The 21,478-nt window shown below is 45.5% G+C and overlaps 1 protein-coding gene across 1 annotated transcript in view; it reads left to right on the forward strand.

Moving 5' to 3' along the window:
• GPR37 (G protein-coupled receptor 37) overlaps positions 1-19,970 on the forward strand; it is a 47,134-nt gene extending 27,164 nt beyond the window's left edge. The window contains exons 2-3 of the mRNA XM_068129911.2: positions 17,899-18,293; positions 19,250-19,970. Of these exons, the coding sequence (XP_067986012.2) occupies positions 17,899-18,293; positions 19,250-19,757 (903 nt within the window). The 3' untranslated portion in view covers positions 19,758-19,970. The remainder of the gene's footprint in view (positions 1-17,898; positions 18,294-19,249) is intronic.
• The last annotated feature ends 1,508 nt before the right edge of the window (positions 19,971-21,478 follow it).

Genomic DNA, 21,478 nt, shown 5'->3' on the forward strand with positions numbered 1-21,478 from the left:
ATATTTACGAAAAAAGAAACGGAAAAAGGATTATGATTTGTAACACGAGGCGAAAAAACCCCGAAGAGGGAACCGCCCTAAGGGGGAACCTTTACCGGTCTCACCACGTGTGCTCTCTCACTTTCTCACTCTCAAGAGGGGGGGGGGGGGGGGGGGTATGATAACGTGGAAGGGTGACACACAAAAGACGGAACAAAGGTGAGAAAAGGTAAGGGGAGGGTAAAGATACAAACCACGAGCACGGAGCTACAATGCCAAGACACGAACAGACGCCATGACACCGCACCCAACACACGAACGGCCAGCAGGGGGCGCGAGAGAGAGAGAGAGAGAGAGAGAGAGAGAGAGAGAGAGAGAGAGAGAGAGAGAGAGAGACAGAAAAAGAGAGAGAGACAGAAAAAGAGAGAGAGACAGAAAAAGGGAGAGAGACAGAAAAAGAGAGAGAGAGACAGAAAAAGGGAGAGAGACAGAAAAAGAGAGAGACAAAAAAAGAGAGAGACAAAAAGAGAGAGAGGGAGAGAGAGAAAAAAAGAGAGAGAGAGAAAGAGACAGAAAAGGAGAGAGAGATGTCTGTAAAAGTCTCCTGGTGGAAATTGCTGTCCCAAAGCAAGTGGTTGTTCAGGGTAACGAGTTCCGGCGCTCACAATGAGAAGAGCTGCTCTACTAGATGATCCTGGTATATCTATGAGGATTGGAGTTCGTTGACTTGTCGATGTTAGATATTCCAATTACCTGCACTCAGTTTTACAGTCATCATTGCAAGGTGTATTACACCAAATTATTCATGAAATTCAATTGCCTTCCCAAGATGTCCAAAATAATCCCTGAACTAAGCATCACCTTTGATATTGTTGCGGTTCTGAGAATGTACAAATATGATCATTAAAGGTTAAAGGTTTGCCCCCATAGTTAGTCCACATGCAACACGCAGGCCACCTTAGAACAATAGTTATGTCATAGTATGTGTGTAGGATAAGGTCATTCCCATTCGTGATACCTGCGTTGTGTAAAGAAATAAATAAGCGTAGGTCCCATTCATTTTGCGGCCCACCCTCCAAATCGACCTCGTTGGGCAGCATCCATCCCGCGCCCTGATTCGGCTAATCCACCTCCTTTGCCAGCAGCGTTCGCTGCTCTTGGGTTTTCGCTCAAAACCAGCCAAATGCCACGAGGTAGGCCTGGAAAGGGGGAGGAGTGCGAGGTCGGGGTGTGGCCACGTCAAGCAGCCCGTCAAGGGCGGAGCCGATAAGAGTCAACAACCAACCAGGGCTCGGGTGGAATGGCTTAAGGGGCGTGGTAAGAGCGCGGCTGGCAAATTCCAGAGGGTTCGCTGGGCAGCGCTATATAAACGCGCACACAAAGCCCTTCGAGAGGACTCATGAGGGAAACCAAGCATTGGCATGATAGAGGACTTGAGGACTGGCCAGAAGGAATATATGAGGACTCGTTGGAAGGTTGGATTATTGAGGACTGTGCGGAGAGGACTCGCATGTTTGGCTTGCGCAATGTGAAGAGGACTGAAGGAATCGCGCTTGGTAAAGAGGACTGGATTGTGCAAAGAGGCCTCATGAGGAAAACGCATTAAGAAGCGCGTTCGAGCTGCCGATTATTACGTACGCAGTTGAGCCGCGAGTGTAACCGCCAAGCCAGCCTACCTTTCGCCCGTATTCTGCCCTGTAATTGTCCTCTCCCCGCAAACGACACGAGGAGAGTTCCTGGCCGCTGCCGCCTGACCATCGCCTTCACGGTACAAGTCGGGGACCGGAGTGAGCTGCCTGGACGCCATCATCCCCGGACCATCTACCCCAACCTTCTACATCCCCATGTGAGTGTGTCTGTGTGTGACGGGCACGTTTGTCCAGGGATAAGTTAAGACTGTATAAGCTTCACTGTGTGCACTTCTCCTCCTTCCTGTACAAATTATTAATAAACCAATTGTTCTTCCTGTCTCTTCCTAATTCGACCGTATCAGTCTTTTCCTCCATTCGGTAAGCGTGGCACGATTCGGAACTGCTCAAATCGGGTTTAGTTCTGTTAACAGCTCGGATCACAGCTCGCTATCGCTCGGCGTTTCCACTACAACCGTGGTTCGGGCGGGGTTATTTCCTTGCTTCCTGGGAGGCGTTGGTAATTAGGTAATAGGAATAATTCGGCCTACCACCCTATTCAGCGCTGACCGGAAGGAAAGTAATAGCCCCGGATCCCGTCGGCTAGTAAAAGGCAAGGGGATTAATCCCCCCTTGGTAAGGGGAAAGGCCGACGTTGAGATCAGCAACATTTGGTGTCAGGGAAGTGGGATTGGACCCGAAGTGCACCTAACGCACTCAAAATTACGAGCGGCCGAAATTGTATTAACATCCAAATTAACATCGTGCCATGGCTAGTCAAGACGGTCGGATGCCGGTGGGGGTAAATGAGGAGATAGAGGAGGAATTAGAAATAACCCAGGACCCCCGGGAAGAATTGGGAGAAATGGAGCACGTGATCGATGAGCGTGCGATGGCAGAGGTAGCAGGGGAAGAAAATGGCGGCGCCTCGCACATGGCGATGAGGGCTGCGCCCGCTGCGCAAGTGGGGGTGGTAGACATGCAAGCCTTCATGGCGCAATTCATGGCAGAAATGAAAAAAATGATGGGCGCCCAACAGAATGAAATAAATAAAGTAAATGGTAAGTTGGACGCCCAAAGCGATAAATCCACCCGGGAGAAAAAAGAAGTGGGGGGCCAATTGAAGGAAATGGGTGGCCATATGAAAGATGGGTTAAATAATTTGGAAAACAAAATGGGGGGTCAAATGAAGGACGTGGGTGGCCAAATTAAAGAAATGAAAGAGGGGTTAGTGGGGTTGGAAAACAGGATGGCCACCCAAGAGAATCAAATGGAAGGAATGAAAGACGGGTTAAAAGGGTGTGGTAACAGAATAGGAGGCCAAATAAAAGAGATGGGGAAAGAAATAGAGCGCAGGTCAAGCGGGAAGGTCGCACTGTTACGCAATGGGGAAGCGCGACTTGAGGAATGCGGGGAAAGCGAGGTTGAGCCAAGCACAGCCGGGTGGACTGGGGTAGAAATCGCGACACGGGGTATAGAAAAGCGGACGGCCGCCGAATTGGAAAATTTTATTTTATGTGCGCCAGCGGTCGTCGAGCTTAATAAGGAAAAAGAAATTATAGTTGAAATTGTGGTTGAGGAGACGGCAGATTTAGTACATGAATTGAAGAAAGAAATGGAATGTACTCAAAGTCTGCATTCGCATTGTGATGTCGTGCTGCCTAACCCCAATGAGAATTTGCAGGCGCTGCTGCGGAAAAGAATCCCAAAGGTGAGTAGGGCTGTATATGGCGTGAAAAGGTTTGGCGCGAAAGTGTTGGGCGCGAAAAAAAAAATCGCGCGCTTGGGATCCCGACGTCACCCGGGCGCTTGTGGAAGGCCCGTGGTGAGGTGTACGAAAGCGAATGGTGCGCGTGTGAGAAAAAAGTGTGCACCGAAGCACGGGTGTGTAACAGGAGAGTGTGAAAGTGAGAGTGAGTGCACAATGGAGCGTGTGTGGGAAGAGTGTGTTGAAACGGAGTGTGGAACAGAGTGCGACACAGAGTGTGAGTTGGCTGGAGAGGGTGTGCGAGAAAGCACACCAGAGCAGGTGGGCGTGCGGTGATGATTGGGTGTGTGCAGGAATGCACACCCGTGGGTATTACAGACTGTGTGCGAGAAGAGTGCACAGCAGAGTATGTGGAAAGCGCGTGTGCGCCAGGAAGTGCGCGATAGAAGTGTGTAATGGAGTGTGCGAGTGGCGTGAGTGCGCCTGAGTGGTGTGCACCTGAGTGTGGAATGGAAGAGTGTGCACGAGAGCATGCGGTAATAGAGTGCAGGGAGTGTATGGGATGTGCGAGTATGGGAAGGGTCGCGTGTGGATGTGAGAATGCGTCTCGGGCATCGACGCAGACCGGGGCAGCGTTTAGTGCAACGGATAGCCGACGCGAGCTCTCGGGGTGTGGTGTTCTTTGTGTGCTGCGGGGGCCAGCGGGGATCGTTGCCGCGGCAGCGTGCACGATTCGTGCCGGGCCCCGCCCTGTATGGTCGGTGCCGTGCCGTGGCGCAAGGGGCAAACGGCACGGTTTGAGGGGTAGGAGAGGTTGGACCTTCGCCCCCTGGCGTGCGCAGTGCTCCAGCCGGGGGAGGTTGGGCCACCGTGCATGGGGCCGCAAAGCCTCATGCCGGGATGGCGCCTGGAACCTCGGCTCAAGTATGCCTCCTCCCCAGAATCGAAAATGCCGGACGGACCCAACCTACAGGAGACAGACCACCAGTATGCATTGCTCGGCTTTGCGAAGCCGAGCTGAAATGACAATGTATTTCCGCACCGAGGCTCATAGTTCAGAGGACTGGACAGATAGTGATAGTGATGGCGAATGGTATATGGTGTAGAGGAATGGCAGATCTACCATCCCTCACATTGTATTATTTTTGGGGGCAAAGGAGCAGTAGATTTATGGGGTTGGCAGTGAAAGCTCGCCGAGGGCGGGCTAGGGTTACTGTTAGGGATTTAGAAAAATGACAGTGGGGACAAGATTTAAGTAGAGACATTGATACCGGTAGAGGGGACGTAGTCAGATTAGAAGGACTAGGGCATGCCCGTACATGGGTGCCCGTTCCTTGCCAAAAAAAAAAAAAACGCTACCCGTACGCTCTACCCCGCCCGTACGCCCGTACGCCCGTAAACAAAAAAAACAACGCTCTTCGCTTCCGCCCTTCGCTCTGACTGAATTGGGAGAAATAATGCGCATAAGAAATCGAGAAATTATTATTTTCTCCGGAAGAAATCGAATTACGAACCGTAATGGCGCACGCGCTCGGCTCGGCTCGCTCTCACATCGGCCACGCCTACGCAACAACGCGTTCTGTGATTGGCTGCCGGAAGTGCAGTCTTCACTGTCCGGAAGGTCGCAAATCGCAGTTACGATGAATCGCAAATTAGTTTTAATTAGTTTTAAAACATAGTTTAACGGCAACATAGTTTTCCAACGTGAAATAAATGAATACGCTCTCAAATGTGCCGTCCGAGGCAGAGTCTGTTCGCCACGTTCGGCACACGTGATAGCTCGCTGCTCTCTGATTGGTTGAATCGTTTTTTGGACATAGCTCGGTAACTACTTCTCCGATTAATATGAAACCTTGAAAAGGCACATCCTCGGGTCCCCAGCAATATACCTGGCAAGTTTCAAGTATATCGGACCCGTGGTTGTCGAGAAACAGCGGTCACAGACATACAGACATACAAACATACAAACATACAAACATACAAACATACAAACATACAAACATACACACAGAGATTACTGGAATTATAGATAGATGATAATGACGAGGGAAGTGCTTAGTGTAAGGGAAGACAGGGAAGCACAAGTATTAGAGGGAAGTAGTTAGTTAGATGATGCTGTGTGTGTGAGTATGAGAATCTTTGTGATGAGCTTCAAATGAGGAATTGAATGGGAACCACTGTGTGCATGAACTTGGTGAAATGAGGCATTGGTCGTGAATGGTTGTGTGTGTGAGAATCTGGTTATTGGTGAACTTGGTGAAATGAGGCAATGGTCGGGGATGACCGGAGAAAGTGTATGAGTGGTTTATTGAGGATGTGTGTAAGTGTGGTGAGTGATTGATTTGCATGGCGTGCAAGTGAGAATACTGAGTTGTGTGGAATAAATGGTGTGGAGTAAATGGTGTGGAATGAGTGGTGTGGAATGAGTGGTGTGGAGTGCATGGTGCAAAGGAGTGGATGGGGGAAGATGGACCCCTTCATGAATACCCGGGGAGGGTAGTTTAAAGTTAGGTAGAGGGAGTAGGTAAATTGTTTGGATATTGACATCTGTGGTGCAGGGAGTAGCAAGTTGTTGCTTTGAGGGGTGCATGAGTGAGTGGAATGGCTGGGCGTGTGAGCCTGTTGGTGAGTATGGTTAAATGGGCACTCCGCCACTGGTAGTCTGTCGGCCAGGTGAGGCCGCAGGTAGGCTCTGGGAGCCAGTGGTGTAGTGTTCAGTGGGGCCCGAGGATCCAAAGGAGGACCCGGGTAGCCCAATTCCAGAGAGGGCATTAGCGGGGTGAGAGAGCCAGGAGGGCCTTCCCCAGTTTAGGGTAGTTGTGAGGAGCTAGGCAAGCTCGGGTGGCGACTTCAAAGGCAGAGGTGCGCAGGTAGGTAGACCTGCTGGTAGAACCACACGACCCAGCCCCGAAATTGTGCGAAGGCACAGTATTGAAAAATTGGGGGAGTGAGACCCCAAATTGGAAGAGAACCACAGGATGGTCAATGGGAATTGGTTTTTAGAACCACATAGTGTAAAGTGGCCAATTGGATTGGCAGGGCAAGACCCAGGGTAGTGTAAAGTGAGTTAATGTCAATTAGAGGATAGCTAGCATCAGAATCTCTTCGCACCATACACATCCACTCACCAAGGTGACAGGACTCCACACCAAGTTTTTGCAAATGTTTGGAATGAAAGACGCATCATGACGTGGGTGTAATTCATCATGACGTGATTGATTTGCAGGATGGTTTAGCAGTAGATTGACGTGGGTGGGTCATCATGACGTGGGAATTGTGTGTAATTCCATCCCTTCCTTCTTGGGAGGGATTGGCAACGAATTTGGAATTAGAGGATATGGGAGACAAAACGGTAGAGACGGAATTTGTAAAGTGTAAATACGGGAAGGGGCAAGGGTAGTGTAGGTTGACATGGGGGGTTACGTATGGCTAGGGACGAGCTTTCTCCGCTCGCTCTCCCGCGCCCCTCATGTTGCATTGCCTTGCATTATGTGTACCCTTGCGCCCTTTCCTCGCTGACTCTCTCTGCTTTGTCTTTCCCCCCCACCCATGGACCCATATCTTTTGTTGAGGGGAGTGTGCAGGAACGCTGAGCTGTGCGGCTCCACCTGTGCAGCTGCACTCTGCTACCTGTTGCCTGCACCCGTACACCAATGGACCACACGTTCTGTGGCCTGGCAACTTTGCTTGAGCAGACAATTGCTGCAAGCATTATCTTGTGCCCTGCGGACCACTGTTTTAGGTGGCATCAATGCCATGCAGTCGGACCACCTAAGTTGGCCCTGCTGGCCAAAATAGAAAAAAGCGGACACGGTTTGTGCACTTTTTATTATTCCGGTGTGCCACGAAAAGCAGATCTCCAAGTTTATTATGGCACACCGAAGAAGAATACGCAGCCAAGATACAACAGCCCAGCAGCCAAGCAAGCACAAGACATCACTGATTATTTTGAAATGTGATGATTGTGCATTTTGGTGCCTTTTTGTGCATTTTGTTTTTAATTTTTGTGCATTTTGGTGATGGTGCATTTTTGTGCATTTCTGATTTATTATGGTGTATGGTGTATTGGTGCAGTGCATTCTGTGTTTCCCCTTCTCAAAATTTCTTTTCTTTCCCACAAAAGAACTGGTCCTGGGTTGTAGAATTGTAAATAAATAGTAGTCTTGTAAATAACATGCTCCCCACCGGCTTTATGTATAGTTTGAGGATTCTTTCCGTAATTCGGTTAATTGTGGGCATGAGTCTGTTAGTTAGTACACAACACAGTAGGTGGGACATATCTAGTGTTTAAAACTGTCGCACACAGGGTGTTAGGTTAAATGTAGAGGGAAACCACACCTAAGTGTCACACTAAGTTAAAAAGTAGTTCTGACCCTTGCATCAGAACCAGTTGTGCTTACGTGTGTGGATTCGGCTCGGGGACGAGCCTGGCGAAGGAGGGGTGCAGTGTTGTGGTTCTGAGAATGTACATATATGATCATTAAAGGTTAAAGGTTTGCCCCCATAGTTAATCCACATGCGACACGCAGGCCACCTTAGAACATTAGTTATGTCATAGTATGTGTGTAGGATAAGGTCATTCCCATTAGTGATACCTGCGTTGTGTAAAGAAATAAATAAGCGCAGGTCCCATTCATTTTGCGGCCCACCCTCCAAATCAACCTCGTTGGGCAGCATCCATCCCGCACCCTGATTCGGCTAATCCACCTCCTTTGCCAGCAGCGTTCGCTGCTCTTGGGTTTTTGCTCAAAACCAGCCAAATGCCACGAGGTAGGCCTGGAAAGGGGGAGGAGCACGAGGTCGGGGTGTGGCCACGTCAAGCAGCCCATTAAGGGCGGAGCCGGTAAGAGCCAACAACCAACCAGGGCTCGGGTGGAATGGCTTAAGGGGCGTGGTAAGAGCGCGGCTGGCAAATTCCAGAGGGTTTGCTGGGCGGCGCTATATAAACTCGCACACAAAGCCCTTCGAGAGGACACGTGAGGGAAGCCAAGCATTGGCATGATTGAGGACTTGAGGACTGGCCAGAAGGAATATATGAGGACTCGTTGGAAGGTTGGATTATTGAGGACTGTGCGGAGAGGACTCGCATGTTTTGCTTGCGCATTGTGAAGAGGACTGAAGGAATCGCGCTTGGTAAAGAGGACTGAATTGTGCAAAGAGGCCTCGTGAGGAAAACGCATTAAGAAGCGCATTCGAGCTGCCGATTATTACATACGCAGTTGAGCCGCGAGTGTAACCGCCAAGCCAGCCTACCTTTCGCCCGCAATCCGCCCTTTAATTGTCCGCTCCGCGCAAACGACACGAGGAGAGTTCCTGGCCGCTGCCACCTGACCATCGCCTTCACGGTACGAGTCGGGGACCGGAGTGAGCTGCCTGGACGCCATCATCCCCGGACCATCTACCCCAACCTTCTACATCCCCGTGTGAGTGTGTCTGTGTGTGACAGGCCCGTTTGTCCAGGGATAAGTTAAGACTGTATAAGCTTCACTGTGTGTACTTCTCCTCCTTCCTGTACAAATTATTAATAAACCAATTGTTCTTCCTGTGTCTTCCTAATTCAACCGTATCAGTCTTTTCCTCCATTGGGTAAGCATGGCACGATTCGGAACCGCTCAACTCGGGTTTAGTTCTGTTAACAGCTCGGATCACAGCTCGCTATTGCTCGGTGTTTCCACTACAACCGTGGTTCGGGCGGGGTTATTTCCTTGCTTCCTGGGAGGCGTTGGTAATTAGGTAATAGGAATAATTCGGCCTACCACCCTATTCAGCGGTGACCGGAAGGAACATAATAGCCCCGGATCCCGTCGGCTAGTAAAAGACAAGGGGATTAATCCCCCCTTGGTAAGGGGAAAGGCCGACGTTGAGATCAGCAACAATATGTTAAAATTGATAATGATTGGTCCTTCGTTCATGTAGAAAATGCACATCAGTCGGTGCAATTAGTTTGATCATACCTGTGAAAATGTAAAGCTGTGGGAGTAGCACAGTTTCAAGGCAATATTTTGTTGGATATAAGGAAGAGTAAACATCTTACAGCGCAACATGGTGGATGCATGAGTGAAGAGTAAACATCTTACAGCACAACATGGTGAATGCATGAGTCAAGAGTAAACATCTTACAGCACAACATGGTATATGCATGAGTGAAGAGTAAACATCTTACAGCACAACATGGTATATGAATGAGTGAAGAGTAAACATCTTATAGCACAACATGGTATATGCATGAGTGAAGAGTAAACATCTTACAGCACAACATGGTATATGCATGAGTGAAGAGTAAACATCTTACAGCACAACATGGTATATGAATGAGTGAAGAGTAAACATCTTACAGCACAACATGGTATATGCATGAGTGAAGAGTAAACATCTTACAGTGCAACATGGTATATGAATGAGTGAAGAGTAAACATCTTACAGCACAACATGGTATATGAATGAGTGAAGAGTAAACGTCTTACAGCACAACATGGTACTGTATATGCATGAGTGAAGAGTAAACATCTTACAGCACAACATGGTATATGAATGAGTGAAGAGTAAACATCTTACAGCACAACATAGTAGATGCATAAGTCAAGAGTAAACATCTTACAGCACAACATGGTATATGAATGAGTAAAGAGTAAACATCTTGCAGCACAACAAGGTATATGCACGAGTGAAGAGTAAACATCTTACAGCACAACATTGTATATGCATGAGTGAAGAGTAAACATCTTACAGCACAACAAGGTATATGCACGAGTGAAGAGTAAACATCTTACAGCACAACATGGTATATGCATGAGTGAAGAGTAAACATCTTGCAGCACACCATGGTATAATTGGTATATGCATGAGTCAAAGATGGCCGACTAAGGACAGCTTGTCAAGTATAACCGACCGCTGTCAAAACAATCGTTCATGTGTTGGAAATGCTCAGTGCAGTGAATATTAGACTGACTTCACCAACTACATGCCATAAATAAGCTTTCTGTCCCTCATATCCCCGTCGGAGACGTTTGTCGGAGACGGGACATTAAAATGAGCTCCGTCTGACCGACCGATCATCCGTCCATGTACTTTTGTGTACGCGATATTTCAAAAACCGTTCAACATTTAACTTTCATATTGCATATATCTATTCCTCATGACATTATGTCAACCTGATTAGATCATTGAATTATGTTGCCATGGCAACCATCTCGATAGCTTGGCTTGTGTACGCGATATTTCTAAAACCGTTGAAGATTTAGCTTTCATAATACACAGATCTATTCCTCATATAAAAATTCCTCATATATAAATAAATTCCTCATATATAAAATTCATATATAAATTCCTTTCCTATTCCTCAAAGGAGGGAGTGGGGGGTGGGTTGGGTTTCTAGTGTCAGCTCCTTGTTAACATTGATCTTAGACATAGAGGAGCTCATACATTAACTAGAACGGCACTCAGTAGACAGCATACCTCCGCCTGGTTTGCCATATCGCTCAATGGTGAAGAATCACTTAAAAATTATACTAGCTGGATCCGGATCTTCACAAAAATTGAATCAACTTGTCCTTGTCATGCACACAACCTGTCTACCAAATTTTGTCTGAATCCGTCCATAACCTTTTGAGATATCCTGCTACATATTGGTTTAGCCCTATCACTTAATGGTGAAGAATGAATCACTTAAATAATTCTTTGATCCAGATCTGAATTCGAATATTCACCAAAATCGAATGGATTCGTCCTTGTGACACACACAACCTGTCCACCAAACTTCCTCCGAATCCGTGCACAACTTTTTGAGATATCATGATATCTATCATTTTTGGCCATATCACTCAAAAATTCTGGATCTTCACCAAGATATAATCATTTCTTCCTTGTCACACATCTAACCTCTCCACCAAATTTCGTCCAAATCCGTCCACAACTTTTTGAGATATGCTGTTCACAAACAAACAGCCAAATTGACAAACAGACAGGCAAGACATCATGATGACAGACAGACAGAAAACATCATGATTGGTTAGAGCATCCTCTTTGAGTTGAGGAGGTCGATTGGTCAAACTACAGCAGAGTCATTCCAAAGACTTTAAAAATGGGACGTGCTGCTTCCTTTCTTGACGTTCAGCATTTTAAAAAGATAGAGCACAGACAAACAACCAAAGGTTGGCAAAGCAACTAGACTTGATGGGCCTAAGAGCCTCCTCCTGCGTTAGTTATAGTCCCCGTTGGAATTCGTCCAAAACGGAGGCTTATGGATTTGGTCTTGTCCGTCCGTCCCTGTGTCTGTGCATCAGCAAGCACATCTCGGAGATGTATGGGCCCTTTTTGGTTCATACTTGGTGCAAAGACAATACATGTCGGGATACATATGCACGTCGCCATTTTGTTTCACGATTGTTACGTGCTCCTCCCCAAACCCCGGTCACGTTGTACCTCTGAGCCCCGAGAGGAGTCATGGCAGAAAGATGTGTTATTCTGTGTGTCAAAGATCAATGGTGAAACCACACCAATTGTTACCAACAAACAAGTTTTGTATTAAGGTCACACAAGAATAACAGTACAATAACAATATTAATCAATTGTACAACCAATATATCATTCCTATGATGGTACCATCAGTTTCGTACAATATAACTCACTGTGCTCCAAGTGAGCGAAAATAACATTCCCAATGTCTCTGTCCCGGCTTCAAGCCAAAGTCGATCCACGCTCCAGTGATCATCAGAACGATGTTGTATCGAGATCAGAATCCCGCTCGGTTGACAGTCACACTGCCAAAGATGGGCAAAGGCGTCCTCAAGAGGCGACTGGGAAATCACACCTTCGGGTATGGATGTTCAACGGCTCCCCACACGGCTAACCGCAAATTCCCACTCGAAATCCACGTTACACATGCAAACCAAGCTAACGACTGGATGCGTTGAAATGGTTGGAGCGAGGTGAAAAACCTGGAGCGATGCGAAATCAGGCACGAGGCAAAATGGCCAACAGTCCGTTCTCGAGACGTAACGGCACTCCAATGATTCTCTTCGGAATCAACCGCAAAACCTGTCATGCATGTTTATCTGTCACAGCGATAACAACTCTGTCGCAGGAATCCCTTTCCCAAGAAACCCAAAGCTCACTCGTGACCCCCATTCGCCTTCGTTTGCTCAAAACCTCAATGCAGCTCGGCTCCTTCTCCGACCTCACTCGCTCCGCCTCCTTTTTCTCTTCTTCCTCCTCTTCGTCCGGTTCCCGATCCGGTTTCCGGTTTCTTTTTAAAACATTAATTTTTTTTTTCCTTTTGAAAACAGTTATCTCCAATTCACTTAAACGATAACAATAATAGTACATGGAACCAAAAATGTTTACAGTGGATGAGAACCACAACAACGGAAGTGACGAATTCGTAACACGATGAAATCAAAGATGGCCGACTGGCGGCAATTTTAGTTGTAAAAACAACCCGATGTTGAGCACGTCCTCAACCATTTATCGGACATGCATTTGCCAATGTTGTTTAAACTTGGCACACTGCATACATGTGCAATGTGCATCCATGTGCCTACATTAGTCAGGTTCACTATGTTAACAAATATAATTTCGTTCAAAATTTTGGTAGATTAGCAAAACTATACATTTTTGGAATATTCAGGGCATGAGGAATCCAAAAATTAATGTTTACATTTGCGTAGACACCTTTGCGAAAATGACACTCAGGACAGTGATGAAGATAGTCAGGTTCACTATGTTAACAAATATAATTTCTTTCAAAATTTTGGGATTAGCAAACCTGTACATTTTTGGAATCTTCAGAGCATGGAGAATCTGAAAATCAATGTTGGCATTTGCACAGACACCTGCATGGCCGCCATTTTGGATTTTGAAAATGGCCGCCATAAAATACATATTTTGCGCGATCTCGGCTTCGAGTCAACCTAGAGACTTAATTAAATATGCTAATCCTATGTTTTCTGGGTCAAGGAATCCAATAAAGGCCTCAAAATAGTGGTCAGGATTATAGAAAAGCAACAAACAAAGGTGATTGAAAACCATTGTCTTTATATTTGTGATATAACTGTATTACATAATAGTCCTTTGAAGTTATAGGTTGTTATAGGAAGTTATAGGTAGTATCAGATTGAACTATAAGTCCTATACACAGGATCTACGAGGTCTATACCGTTCAGGAATATGCTTTTACAGATCTTCATCACTGTCCTGAGTGTCATTTTCGCAAAGGTGTCTACGCGAATGTAAACATTAATTTTTGGATTCCTCATGCCCTGAATATTCCAAAAATGCATAGTTTTGCTAATCTACCAAAATTTTGAACGAAAAAACATAGTAAACCTGACTACATGTGCCCGTCATTTTTCTTTGAGATCAGATTCAAGATGGTCGACGGGTGGCCATTTTGTTACTTAAACGTGTCTCCAACAATTTCTCGGACATGCATGGAGCAGTTTTGTTCAAACTTGGCAGAAGTGAACATGACGACATACACGGGCACCTCACGTTATTTTGCGATCTGATCAAATATGGCCGACTGGTATTCTGGCGGACATTTTAGTTGTAAAAAGCCGATGTTGAACACGTCCTCAACCATTTCCTGGGACATTAATTTGCCGATCTTGTTCACATTTGGCATGCAAATAAGGAATGATGGCTGCCAGATGCACCTCATTTTTTTTCGAGATCAGATCCAAGATGGCCGACCGTCAGCCATTTTGTTACTTAAACGTGTCTCTATCCATTTATTGGACATGCATGGACGGATTTTCTTAAAACTTGGCACAAAGCCAATGCATGAGTATTGAGTATACAGAACATATGCAGAAGATTTTGTTTTGTCATCCGACCAAAGATGGCCGACTGAAGGCCTTTAACTCCGTACAGAAAAATTAATAAAAATGCTGCGGGGGTTGACATTTTCCGTCTTTTTCTTCTTGTTAATTTATTAATTATTAATAGCAATACTGTTTAATTAATAATTATTAATACAATTAAAATTATTAATTAAATTAATTATAATTAATTATTAATAGCTCATTATTAATAGCAATAGGCATCCACAACCATCCTTTGATCATGTTGAGGAATGTCGGCAGAGGCCCTCACCTTTTTTCCACCCTCACTTTCTCACCTTTATTCGCTGTTCGATTCGTTTTCTCCGCAACCGCTTGAAAGATCGACACGAAACGTTCACCATCGGAGTGCCTACTCATGGATAATTTCTCAACAAAGTTACATGATGATTGGATGGAAAATGCGGCTGGCGTTCCAAAAAAAAAAAAAAAAATTTTGTTGGCATGGGTTGCAGGGTGTTTCACGTACCAGGAATAAACGGCCTCGACCTCGCCTCGCTCGGCCTCGGACATTCGTAGATGATGAACAAATACAAATATGTCGGATTTTGGGATTTCAACCTGAATTCTGAGCATCATGTAGCTGTTTCAGATGAGAAAACTAAACGGTTCGATTAATTTCATTCAAATCTTCCAATAAGCTCCTGAACCCTCACCTATATTGTTGTTGTGAACATGCTCTTACCAACCTTGATTTGTTAAGATCCACTGTTTATCTTGTCTGCCAATTCAGACCGACACTCGCTTTTACTGAGACTAGTATTGCATTGTATGCACACTCACCTGCACACTCCTTTGTTCCTATTGTCTCCTGCATCTCCTTATATCTATCCAGTCGAGCTCTTACATCACCAGATCACAAGCTGGTTATTCCAAGATCTCACTCGCACGACATTCGATTATATCTCAAAGATCAGACGGCTCGATGTCGCAGGGCCTGCCATGGTTATTACTCCCGCCAGGGAGTAATGCATTCGCTCGTGTCCGTGTGTGTATGTGTGTGTGTGTGTGTGTGTGTGTGTGTTCGTGTGTTTGTGTGTGTGTGTGTGTGTGTGTGTGTTCGTGTGTTTGTGAACAAGATATCTGGAAAAGTTCTGAACGGATTTGGATGAAAGTTGGTGGGATGATTGCCCTTGGGATAAGGAAGAATTAATTAGTTATTGGTGAAGCTCAGGATATTATTCCGGATCCAGGAATGTTTTTGGGGAATTTTTTTTTCTGTTTTACTTTAAAAACCATTTTCTCTGCAATAATTGGACCAATTGAGAGAAAATTTTCACCATAGAAGGGACTCTGTCTGTAGAATATTTTAATAATAATTATGACGTCACAGGTCACGTGGTTCGGCCGCTATATTGTTTTGAGTGAAAAACACTAAAATCCAATTTTCTCCAAAACGCCTGAACAGATCGAGGCCAAACTTTGCAGGCAGAATCGCATACCCATGGCGAACAAAAAAAGTCAGCGAGCATGACGTCATGCATCACATGGTTTCAGAGTTATGACGTTTTTAAGCACAAACCTTTAAAACCTAGCTCCTCCCTCATTTGTGATCCAATCGAGGGGAAACTTCACAAATCTGTTCATCATATCAGTCTACTAAAACCTCCTTTTGGAATTTGCGATAGGTCACGTAGTTTGGCAGATGTCGTTAATTAAACGCAAATAATAAAAACATTTATATCTCTTGAACCACTTCATTGATCGACGTGAAACTTCATACTGTAGTAGAGGTCATGAAGAGTAGCAAGTGTGCAAAATTTGAAGATGATTGGATGTACGGTCTGGAAGCTGGAAGTTGTTATTGCGTGAAGAAGAAGAGTCTTCTAATGTGGACGATTAATTTTATTTATCACATGTACAGACTTGCAGGCATCGTTTGACACAATCTCCAGGGTTAATTAGAACCTCAAATAAAATTACAATTCCAGATTTGTCAATGGCTGAGGTATATTAACAAACGAATAAACAGATTTGGCAAAATTCTGACATTTTATTTTTTATAGATCGCATATTCACCCAGGGTTGTGAGAGGCTGAAGAAGAAGAAACCTCGCAAGGGATTCCCAGACCAAATAAATAATTCTGGCTCTGCGATTTTCAGGTTTATTACTCCCACCAGGGAGTAATGCATTCGATCGTGTCCGTCCGTGTGTGTGTGTGTTCGTATGTTCGTGTGTTTGTGAACAAGATATCTGGAAAAGTTCTGAATGGATTTAGGGATGAAAGTTGGTGGGATGATTGCCCTTGGGATAAGGAAGAATTGATTAGTTTTTGGTGAAGCTCAGGATATTATTCCGGATCCAGGAATTTTTTTGGGAAAATTTTCTGGGAAAGACTTTTTCTGTTTTACTGCATTAAAGCTTTTATTCTTATCCTTAAATGATGTTTTTCTCCTCTAATTCCGAGATATATCGAAATACATTCTCTGACAGTTAGGGCTTACTTTCTTTTTCATTTATTGTTTTGGGGAGAGGGGATGTTAAACAAAACGTAGTATTCCAACTAAACCCACGGCGGGAGTATGCGCTCTACTGAGTGGCGTTCTAGTTTTGTTTGCGAAGGAGCCAAATAAGAAGCAAAACATATGTGCATCGCACATTCTGCGATACATTCGAGATTTTATATCACTGGAGAAGCTAAAAGATGTCAAGCTCCTTCTATTCCAAGCAAACAAAAAGATTATTCCATCTTTCTGAAATGATTTTGCCTTAAATGTTTACCTCCGCCACCGAAGGTGGATGGAGGTTATGTTTTCACCCCTGTCCGTCCGTTTGTGAACACAATATCTCAAAACGTTGTGGACGGATTCGGACAAAATTTGGCAGAGATGTAGCGTATATGACACGGACCAAATGATGAGATTTTGGTGAAGATCCGGATTCGGATCCGGCTACTACAACTTTTTAAGTGATTCTTCACCATTGGGAGAAAGGGCCAAAAACTATACATAGCAGGATATCTCAAAAAGTTGTGGACGGATTACGACTAAATTTGATGGACCAGTTTGGTGTCTGACAAGGACGATTCGATTCGATTTTGGTGAAGATCTGAATATGGATTCGGATATGAGAATTATTTAATTTTTGAAGTGATTCTTCACCATTGATAGATCGGGCCAAAAACGATTAATAGTAGGATATCTCAAAAAGTTGTGGACGGATTATGACTAAACTTGATGGACCAGTTTGGTGTCTGACAAGGACGATTCGATTTTGGTGAAGATCTGAATATGGATTCGGATATGAGAATTATTTAATTTTTTAAGTGATTCTTCACCATTGATAGATCGGGCCGAAAACGATTAATATTAGGATATCTCAAAAAGTTGTAGACGGATTATGACTAAACTTGATGGACCAGTTTGGTGTCTGACAAGGACGATTCGATTTTGGTGAAGATCTGAATATGGATTCGGATATGAGAATTATTTAATTTTTTCAGTGATTCTTCACCATTGATAGATCGGGCCAAAAAACGATAAATAGTAGGATATCTCAAAAAGTTGTGGACGGATTTGGACGAAACTTGTTGGATGAGTTGCTTAGATGATAAGAACAAGCCGATGCCATTTTGGTTCAGGTCCGAATCCAGATCTGACCTATCAGTGGGATACAAAACATAAACTGTTGAGCCTGGTGGTGGTATGCGCTCTACCGAGTGCTATTGTAGTTGTTTCTTTTTTTTAATGTTGTTTTTTTTTGCACAAGCCATGTCGACAGATAGCGAACTGTCTTTGTGCGCAGGTGTGCAGTCTCGGGATCACGACGTTTACCATTGCAGCACTGTGCTTGGATCGTTTTCATGCGGCCACCAACGTCCGTCTTCATTATGAGCAAATGGAGGGCTGCGGCTCTCGTGGAGGGAAGTTGGCCGTCGTTTGGCTCGGAGCACTATTGCTGTCTCTGCCGGAACTTTTGGTCCATCGGCTGAGCGGCTGGGGACCCGGGGGTGCAGTGACCGGCCTAGTTCAACGTTGCCTCGTCGAAGCCTCTCGGGACCTTCCGGAGCCCGCCTTTCTATTGGCTGCGACGTACCAGGTGGCACGGCCCTGGTGGTGCTTCGGATGCTACTTCTGCCTCCCCATAGTGTTCACCGTCATCTGCTCGACACTAACTGCGCAGCGGATGAAACATTCTGGGTGAGTGGGCAGTCGAGCAGGATGGCTTGAGCCATCAACAAAGCACAGCTGCAAGACAATCGGTTTCATGTGTGTGTGTGTTATGTGCACACGCATCTAGCAAAATGTTTATTATGTGTTTCTCGCATTACAATCTGAGTCATATGACTGCAGCTCATAATGGAAACCAATAATTACATGGGACCGATGAACCATTCCATTTGGTTTTTGGATAAAACATCTGGACTTTCCCCCAGCTCTCTCTGTGCTCTGTCCCCCAAATATTCGCACAGGTCGCACAAGATCTGCCAGCAACCCTCTTGTGGTTAAACTGCCAAAATCTCGGCTCTCTGCTCACCTTCACTCCCTCATTCCTCTTTTCTCCCACCTCGGGAACAAACTCCCCCACTCTCTTCAATCCCACTCCTCCCTCCAGGTCTTTAAAACAGCTGTTCACCACCATCTATTATCTTCCCCCATCCAAAACCTTGATCTTTTCTACCCCCGCTAATTCACCCCAGATACACTTTTCTAAAATTCCGACCTCTTTCCTGGAAGTCTTAGCAGTGTCTATTTGTTTTATACGTCTCCCATTCTCCCCCCTTTCACATGCCTCCTTGCCCCAAGCCCTCTCCCTCCCACAGATCTCCCAATGCCCCTGCTCTCAAATGTTGTACTTGTGTGCTTCCCCCTCTCTCCCCATCTCGTCTCCCCCTCCGTTTACTTCGTCTTATGTCCGTTTGTTTTTTTGTCATTAATGTCAGTTCTTACACGAGCCTCAATCTTGTATACAAAAAAAACAAAACAAAACAACACATTCCTTGGGATCAGGTGGTGACATTAGAAGCTTTCACCCCTCCGTACACATTAAAATTGCACCTGGCTGTGTACAAGTAGTCTGTGATTGCTTTATAGCAAGTAAATTCTATTTCAAAGGACAAACTTGTACTGTACCTGTTTTGTTTTTACTACTGCAGGATTCCAGCAGTGGGAAAGGCCGAAGAAGGCCAGGTGAAGCGTGGCACGGCATGTCGTCAAATGAGACTGGAGCGACAACTCAATTGTGCCGTTGTTGCTCTCGCCACGGCATACGGTTGCTGCGTCGTACCCGAAAACGTGTGCAACATCGTGGCGACATATGCAGGACCTAACAGCTCACCCACCACTCTTGCCGTCCTGCATGCCGTCGCACAATACCTGCTGTTCTGCAAGTCGTGCGTCAGCCCAGCTCTGCTTTTTGGCATGTGTCGACAGTTCAGCCGAGCCGTCGCAGTTTGCTGCTGCTGTTGTTGCGCCGATTGCGACCATCTTGGCGTGTCGTCTTCTTCGACGGCTTCGTCCCTGACCTCGTCTCCCTGTTCCCCCGTGGTGGTGCCGATCACCGCGGCATCGGATGAAAATCGCAATGAACGAGCACCAAGAAACGTCGAAATGCTCACTTTCAGCACAGTGCAGCAGCAGATGGCTTCCTACTCCAAGGCTTGACTTTGATATGCAAAAAGCTAGTAACTTAAACACATATGCAAGTACGTACATCTGGACTACACCTTTGTTGCACACGGAAAAGCAGCGCCAACCTTTAGATGGCACTTACGCAAGAAGCAGACGATGGATGTTTGTGCGTGTAAAACTTTTTATAACCTTTTACCGGCATCAAAACATCCACAAGACCGTTTGCAATCCTTGTATTTCAGAGAATCCAGAAAAACTCACAGATCCCTCCTGTTAACCCGGAGCTCTGCTCGGCGTTTACCTTGAACCGCCACGATGTGGATGACAAGTTCTGGTAGTGCTCCATTCCGGTATGCATAGAGGCAGCAAAATAACGTTGAAACAAACACAATAGATGCTTATTAGCATCACTTTGCACAGACACTTTGTGAGCAAAATGCAACAGATGACCAAACAGAATATGCAGTACGAGCTGAAACTTGGGAAATTTAAAATCTTGATTAATACTCCCATATCGCTCCCTTATCCAGAATATTTCTATTGAGGTATGGATATATATCAATGGATCATCCACGTATTATATCAAGCAGTTATTGTGAGATTGGCTAATAGACATTTCATATATTTTTTTTGGTTTAAAAAAAAACTTTCTGGTTGGGAGTTCCTTCTTTCTTTAAATATACAGACTTGGCATTTAATATGGAATTTTTTTTTTCTTGACTTGGGTTTACTTTCTGAACTCAGTATATCAATCTGGCGAGTTTCTTTTACCCTTCGGTGATGTCTTTGTTGAAAGAACCATGTCACTGATTATCTTTCGCAGCAAGAAGTCAATAACAGGATTATATCACAGGTGGCGTGACAAAATGTAAGGACAGGTACATTTGACGATTGGCTTCACAATCGGGTATATAAGGGTTGTTGCATTCTGTATTAGTGGAAAACAACTGCTGCACGTCCACAAAAGTTATTGCCGCTTCCTCTGGAGATGGTCCGTCAACTTGACAATGCTGTTTATCATGGAGTGGTGGCTTTACGAAATTCTGGCATGAAACAGCGTGCTATTGCTCAGCAGTATGGCATCACTCAAGGTCAGGTGTCAAAGATCCTGAAACGAAATGCTCAGAGGGGTGTCCCTCCTCCAATACCGAGGCCAGGACATCCACGCAGAACCACAAGGAGAGATGATCGCCAGATGCACTGGTTAGTCTGCAATGGCCGTACCAAGTCAGCTAATCGGCTTAGGGCTGAGTGGCAGCAACTGACAAATGTGCCTGTATCCAGAAGGCTAGTCAACCAACGACTGGTTCAAGCAGGCTAGCGTGCCAGGCATCCCCTGAGAAAGCCACGCCTGACCAGACAACACAGCCAGTGCCGATTGCAGTGGGCCAGAGAGCACCATCAATGGCAGCCAGGACACTGGAATCACGTGACCTTCAGTGACGAGTCTATATTTCTGGTCTATCGTCAAGATGGCCGAGTCCGAGTGTGCAGACAAGTGCATGAAGCCCACAACGAAGATTGTATAGTGCCAAGAGTCCACGCTGGAGGTGGTGGGGTGACTGCTTGGGCTGCTTTTCATGCAGGGGACAAAACTGACCTGGTTGTTCTGAATGGAAACCTGAACCAGTTCAAGTACAGGGTCATTCTGGAAGAAACATTACTTCCATTTGCTCGTGCAGCCTTTCGAAGAAACTTTGTCTTCCAAGATGACAATGCACGGCCTCATTGTGCTCGCATGATCCAACACTTTC

Source organism: Myxine glutinosa, chromosome 11 (genome assembly GCF_964187855.1).
Source record: "Myxine glutinosa chromosome 11, kmMyxGlut1.1, whole genome shotgun sequence".
Taxonomy (NCBI): domain Eukaryota; kingdom Metazoa; phylum Chordata; class Myxini; order Myxiniformes; family Myxinidae; genus Myxine; species Myxine glutinosa.